The sequence below is a fragment of the Buceros rhinoceros genome, unplaced genomic scaffold (genome assembly GCF_000710305.1).
Source record: "Buceros rhinoceros silvestris isolate BGI_N320 unplaced genomic scaffold, ASM71030v1 scaffold25208, whole genome shotgun sequence".
Classification (NCBI taxonomy): Eukaryota; Metazoa; Chordata; class Aves; order Bucerotiformes; family Bucerotidae; genus Buceros; species Buceros rhinoceros.
Genome location: NW_010426678.1, coordinates 18,129 through 25,041, shown reverse-complemented (window position 1 = coordinate 25,041; position 6,913 = coordinate 18,129). Strand labels below are relative to the sequence as shown.

General features: G+C 44.8%; 1 protein-coding gene across 1 annotated transcript in view; it reads left to right on the top strand.

Moving 5' to 3' along the window:
- Positions 1 to 326: 326 nt before the first annotated feature.
- EIF4E2 (eukaryotic translation initiation factor 4E family member 2) overlaps positions 327 to 6,913 on the top strand; it is a gene marked incomplete at its 5' end in the record, with an annotated part of 18,849 nt that continues 12,262 nt past the window's right edge. Inside the window, 3 exons of the mRNA XM_010141613.1 lie at positions 327 to 441; positions 1,751 to 1,885; positions 4,334 to 4,438. Coding sequence (XP_010139915.1) covers positions 327 to 441; positions 1,751 to 1,885; positions 4,334 to 4,438 — 355 coding nt within the window. The remainder of the gene's footprint in view (positions 442 to 1,750; positions 1,886 to 4,333; positions 4,439 to 6,913) is intronic.

Below are 6,913 nucleotides of genomic sequence, written 5' to 3'. Positions count from 1 at the left end.
GGTCTTCATGTTTGCCTCCTGAGTAGTTAGGGACCCTAACAAGTAGCTGGAGTTTTCAGTGGCAGATCAGTATTTAGTAGGAACTTTTTGAGTTTCTTCCGAGAAGGTGTTTTATTGCTCACTTTTGTGCCTAAGATGCCTGTGGTGAGCTCTGAGCTTGCAAAGAAGTTGTAGTTTTTACTATGTGAGTTGTCAAGTGAGATTAATAAACCCTGATGTCCCTTGTACCATGGAGGATCTTAGAAGCAGAGACTACTGTGGCTCAGTATGAACATTCTCAGCTGTGCAATGTAAGACTCACTTCCTTTGTTCTTTTTCTTTATCAGATTGAAAGATGATGATAGTGGAGATCATGACCAGAATGAGGAAAATAACACACAGAAAGACAGTGAGAAGGAGAAGAATGATCGAGAGAAACCACAGAGTACGACCAAGAGGAAGGTACGGTGCTGGCATCTGCATTCCATCGCTCAGGCATGATGTGAGAGTGCCAGAGAGTCAGTCCTCAGCTCAGCCATCAGGCAAATATGTCTTGGCGGGCTGTGGTTGCTTAATGTGCTACTGCTGTGCTACTGGAGACATGAGAGGCTGTGTTAGCATGTGGGTAACTGGAGGTGGCTTTTGGGTGTCTATAATCCGAGGGGTGAATGCGCCTCTCACAAACCCAGCTAGCACTCTGCTAGGCTTTTGAAGAGAAATGGGAAATGAAGCTTTATTTTCTCCCAAAATTTTCTTTGGAAGAGGGTGTGGGGGAAGGACTGATTGGCGGAGCAGCAGCGTCTTGCAGTTGGTTCACCAGTCTGTGTTTGTGCCACCGTTGAAATAACCGTTAGGATGGGTCTGTGTATGTGTAGGGTAACCCAGTTAAGAAGGAGTATGTCCATCCTGTTTTGATGGGGTTTTTATTTTTAGCCTTGTGCTTAGGAAAACCGTTCTGTCTAAAATAATGCAATCCGTATAACCTTACAAGACAAGAGATGAGTAGAGATTCAAGTGACTCTTGTAACGATATCAAGTGATGCAAGAAAAGGGCTTTTTGGTTTGGGGTGGTTTTTTTCCTCTTAATTTTGACTCGTGGGTGATGTGTTCTCCTTAGCCTCTTCTGTGCTTGCTAGAAGCATTTTTAATCAGAAATGGGTGGTTTGGACATTGAAAATCATGATCACTGCCCACTGCTAGCCGTGGGTTCTGCCACAGCTGACAAAACCAGTTCTGAGACTGATCCTCCCAGGGCGTCAGGGTGTTGGTTGCTTAAGGGAGTTGGTGTCACCAAAGAGCTATAATTGCTTTTGATTCATGGTTTAATATAAATGAGTTTTCTTCCCAGAGAAGGAGTCTTTTTTTTTTTCTTTTTTTATTTTGAAAAAGATAAAACTCTCAATTGCCCTTTTTCATTTGTCTTTTTTTTCCTTTGAGACAGGCACATTTAAGGACTCAAGAAAAATTCAGTGATACTGCCTTTGAGTTAGAAGGGTTGCTTTTTTGTGATGCTCTCCTGGGCTAAAGTTGTTTCCACAGGCATCCCTGCACTGCAAGTTTCTGGTGTTCTTTGAAATAGCAGCTGTTACCCTTACCGTCCATTTCAGACAAATAACAGAGACAGTGTTTTTCTGTAAAAATGTGGGTCACTTCTTTGTTTTATAGTCTGTGAGGGCAGGAACACATGGACTTGTGATGCTGTGAGTGTACTTTTTACCACTCCCCTTGCTGAGCAGCGTATCAGGGGTAAGCAGGCGCTTCTGTTCTGCAGGCTGTTGTCCCAGGGCCGGCTGAGCACCCCCTGCAGTATAACTACACCTTCTGGTACTCCAGGCGAACACCCGGGCGGCCTACCAGCTCGCAGAGCTACGAACAGAACATCAAACAGATTGGCACCTTTGCCTCCGTGAGTATCTCCCTGTTGTCCTCGTGTCACTTAGGCATTGTGTGGTCGTTGTGGCTGACTTGCTTCCTGTGTGCTAGGTGTGTGCACATGCAGGCTGTGCTCTTGCTGTCAGGAACAGAGGAGAGTAAGGCGATTTGCCATGACTTAAGATGAGTTAGCTACAGCAGGTGACGTGTCCTGAGCAGTTCTCCTCTGCCCTGTGCCGGATACCTGTGCCTGCGATAATGGTAGTAGCTGGAATAATAATAGAAAATGGAAAGAACTCCCATGTAGCTTAAACCTGCTAGCTGGAGGAGAGCTTGACAGGTAAGCAAGGGAAGAAGTGAACAGCTTTTCTGGATGCAGTGCTGGTATGAAGCAAAGGCTCTACAGCCCCACCCCACCCTCTTCTCCGCTGCATTTATTTCCACCACAAAGACTGTGTTTGGAACGAGCATATGCTGCGCGCTATAGACAAGCAGCTGGTGGCCCATTGTCTGTCTGGAAGCGATGTCTGAGATGCAGTTTGGTGTTGCCGTGAAGTTCATTAAAAGGCAAACCGCTCTCCCTTTCCCCTTCTGCTCTTCATGATTGTTTATTTCTGGAATAAATTGAGCGTATTCCGGAGAGGCAGTGTTGGGTTGTTGCATGGTGCCAACAGTCTAAAACTGTCATTAAGATCCCAAGATAAGCAAAACATGTCTCTGTTGTAGGGGCACCAGATACAACACCATTCTCAAGGTTAGAAAATCTGTGGGATGCTTTCTTTTTTTACTTTTTTTTTTAAATCTAATATTTGGCCAGATTTTCCAGGGTCCCTTGCTAATGTTAATTTTGTCCACCAGTAAATCTGTCTTGTGAAACATGAGAATTTGTAAAAAATATCCCTTTATCCCTTCTGGAGACTGTAAAAATGTGCCTGTCTGAGCAGCTGGGTTGTGTTACTGCATCCATGCCGGGTAAGAGTAGCTCTAAGCCTATTGTCATGGGTAACTACTGCTCCTGAGTAAGCAAGTGCTTTTAGTTCAGTGAATGAAAAACGTGGCTACTTCTTGACAATCTGGCAATAACTTTTCAGTCTGTTAAGTCAGTGTAGACTTAACACTGATTTTTAGCTCCTTAGCAGAAAAACTTCACAAGTTCTATTGCCTGCTCTTCGCTACAAAGAACTTGTGGGTGCTGTTGTAGGTTGGAAGTGCTGGAGTTCAGGTAGGATGGAGAGAGATGGGCCGGCAGATCTGATACTGCATTCAGATCCAAATTCTTTTTGAGGAGGAGGAAGAACAGGCTTCAGGAAAGAATTGTCTGAGGCTAAATGGGTTCAGATTTATTCTTTGTTTTCCAGTATAAAGGTCTAAAAGCTCTTGAGTGCTCACCACTAGAGGGCATGTCCACTCGGTGTAAGGATATGATTTCCACACTGCATTTGGATGTGTCTGACAAAAATAGATTGCTTCTGACCCCACCTCAGTCTTGGTTCGTAATTTTATTGGCTATAAAAACAAATTCCTGCTTGGGTGGCAGAGGTCAGAGATTGAAGCAGAATTCCAAGTGCTGACCAGGTCACTAAGGTCTCTGATAAAGTATTCTGGATGGTGTCTGACCCCTCTAGCTTCACTGCTGATCTGCTTAATAGCTATCGTCTTGCTGAGTAGAGTCCTCTTAGAATAGGGAAATGAGTATAATCCCTTCCAGTGTCTTGGTTTTCTTTTTAAAAGAACAGCCCCTCTAAAATCCTTTCTTATCCAGAAAATCTCAGAGGATTAATAGGTTATGTTTAAGAATTATAAAACGTAATTCCCTTGCCTTCTGGCCAGATTTAGACAAGTAGACACAGGGGTTCCAGAATGGAAACTGGTCAAAATGAAGTGGTCCAAGTGTACCATGGCAGACTGTAAAAGAAAATAAAATGTATTTAAAGAAAAGCTCTGAATGGTGCCTTAAGATCTTAAACCAGCACCAGAATGTGTCTTTTGTCTTAAAACCTGGATACAGTAAAATTAAATACAATAAAAAGTTTCATTCGGAGGTTTCCATGATTGCAGAGAGCAGTGGTTAGTGCAGGGCTGGTGTGTGTAGCGTAGAGAGGGTTGGCTGCAGCTGATGCACTTGACATGTATCCACCGACTGCACGTCTGGGCAACAGGATTTACAAGATGTGTTTGGAACTGTTCTCCAGAGCAGCAGTTAAGTTAGCACAGATTTCTTCTGACAAACACCAAGCGACTTTGGAGGCACCTGTTGAATATTTCAGGCAGTCATGTGGTAATGGAGCCAGTCAGCAACGGGCGCCCAGGCTGTGGTCCTGCTGCCACCTTCTAGGTATCCTAATTGACACCCTTGTAACAAGAAAATAGAAGAGAAGGTGGTGGCTCTGGCCAGCTGGTGTAGAAAGAGAAGCCTGTTTCTGTAGGAATCTTGGCTGTAGACAGTTTGAGCAGCTGCATTGTGTGGTTTGTGTCATTGCAGGTGGAGCAGTTCTGGCGGTTTTACAGTCACATGGTACGTCCTGGGGACCTGACAGGCCATAGTGACTTCCATCTTTTCAAAGAAGGGATCAAACCCATGTGGGAGGTGAGTTGGAGCTCTCCTTTCTGCCTTGGTATTTTCCCAGAGTATTCTGGAGGGAACCTTCTGTAGTGAAAGGACTCTTGTCATTAAATGGCACTCCTGGCACCTCTTGGGTGCAGTCCTTTCTTCTGTTTCCTGTAAACTTGTCCTCAGAACTCTGTCCCGGGTGACCTAGCAGTCCTGACCTGCTGGCAGAGGGGAGGGAAGATGCAGGGGGTTGCTAGCTGCGCTCCCCCAAAGGTTACAGAGCTGCCTTCGCCTGTGGGTCCCAAGGATCTCTGGGCACTGTCGCCTGAAGCCCAGTGAAGAGGGCACCCCAAGTAAGCTCTGCACCTCCTAATATGGACACTTGCCTCTTGTTATAGCTTTGTCCAGTGACAGCAGTGTGGGCTTTCCTCTAGGAGGGCTGGACCTCTGTAAGAGGAGTTCCACAAAGCTTATAAGAAACCAGCCCTCCTTTTTCAGGCAAGGAAGGAAGAGGTGCATATGGTTAAAAGCCCACAGCTGTATGCAGAGCTGGAGATGGAAAGAAGACTTACCCCTTCATTTGCTTAGTTTGCTTCAGTTCATTCCTATCCAAGTCTGTCTAAAAAAAAAAAAAAGAAATTTTGCCCAGCAAATCATTCTTCCAGTTCCTGGCCTGCTTCCAGCAATGACCAACGCCGTTCACAGTATCAGGATTTTATGTGTTGCTCTGAAGTACCTAATTATGCTGCTTGGTCCTGAGAAATTTATATGCGACCCTAGTTGGCAATTATTTTAAGCAAGGTGTTTTATAGCCAGTTACTGCAAATACAATTTATATAAAACGTTTAACCCTCTTCGGACTCATAGCAAGCTCTAGCTGCTCTGATAATGTGTCAACCAGAGAGTCCACGAGTTAATGATACCAGAATTTCTATAAAGCCATTTCCCTGTAGCCATTTTAAGATGGGGGTGGAAAGAGTCTTTGTTTTTTTTGTCATTTGGCCCCACTCTTTCTTGTATTTATAAAGAGGACCTGGGATCTTGCTGCTGGCCTTCCCTTTGCTGCTCGCTTTGTAGGGCTTTGTTTATCCGCCTTTCTCTTCCAAACTAATCCTTCCTTATTGTCATTCTTGCAGGCACATATTTGCATGTATATACCTCTGATCTTTTTCTGGATCCATCTATGTCTTTTCTGGGTAAAGTCAGAAGCAATAAGCATAATGGTCCCTGGTGATTTACTGGGCTGCAGACCATTATTATTCTGGTAAAGGGAAATCAAATGCTTGACTGCACTGAAGCTTGTTTAACCTGAAAGAAAACTAACAATAACCATAAAACACACAATACAGCATCTGCCTCCCAATTGCTATTCCCTTTCTAGCCTTGAACCTGCTTAAACCATCTTTGAAATGTTTTGACCAATATCACTCTCTCTTTTGAACCTCATTAGTTACTGTGGAAAGTTTGAGGACTTAAACCCAACTCCCTGCTTAAAGGCCAAAGCCTAGGCAGCTTAATTCTTAGAAAGTGACATTCACAACTTGGAAAACAATGGCACTTACTCAGAAGGTAGTTTGCACCTCAAGGGAATATGTCACATTCCTAGATCTTGTGTTGATTTGGATTCTTCACCGTGCAAGTGGCTGCGGTTATACTTTGAGGTCTGTCCGCAGATGACACGTTGCCCTTCCATCCAGGCTTAACCCATACCTGAAAACAGGGAGTCTGGTGAATGCTGCTGTTACGCTGGCACGTCCGTTTGCTCAGGATTGTTTTGCTAGCACTTGCTGTCTCTGAGAGCACACAAATGTTTAGCTTCATCTGAGCCCTAGAGAAGCTTTAAGGGTGAAAGAAAGCTAAGTGTTTGATGAGGAAGGGTTGGGCTGCCTGGCCTAGCATCTTTAAGGTGTGTCCTGGCTTGCCAGAAAAGATTACTGGTGATTTGGCCAGGGATGTCCTGGGTTGTGCAGTCCCCTCTGAGTTATCCTTTTTCTTCTCTGTTTCTGTCCTAGACCCATCTTCCCTTTCCCTTCTGAACTGCCACCTCTTTGGCTTGTTGCTAAGTCTCTCTCTTTGGCTTTGGATGGAATTTGTTCCCCCCATACCTTGTGAGATTTCCCAGCCCCACTGTTGTACAAGAGAAAGCTACAGTGTCCTGCACAGGGGATTTGCTGCTGTTTGCCGTGGGTGCGTGTTCTGTGAAGCAGGGAGGCTGTAGCACTTTTCAGCTCTTTTTCAGGTGCAGCGCCTGGAATCACAGTATTGAGGTGATGGACTGGGTCCTTAGCATAAATTTTTTCGATACTCCCTTCCCTCATTTCTGGTTATTTCCCTGGGTCACCGCAGTCTGGAAGACACTCTCAGCTGTACGGTGTGTGATAATGTCAGTGGTTCCCAGAGAACGCACTCCTCCTTTCTGTGTTAACACAACTTCCGAGCCTGTTCCTGGAAGTGTGGAAGAAAAGTGCATATCAACTTTTTGCTTGCTTTTTAATATTGCTTTGCAAACTC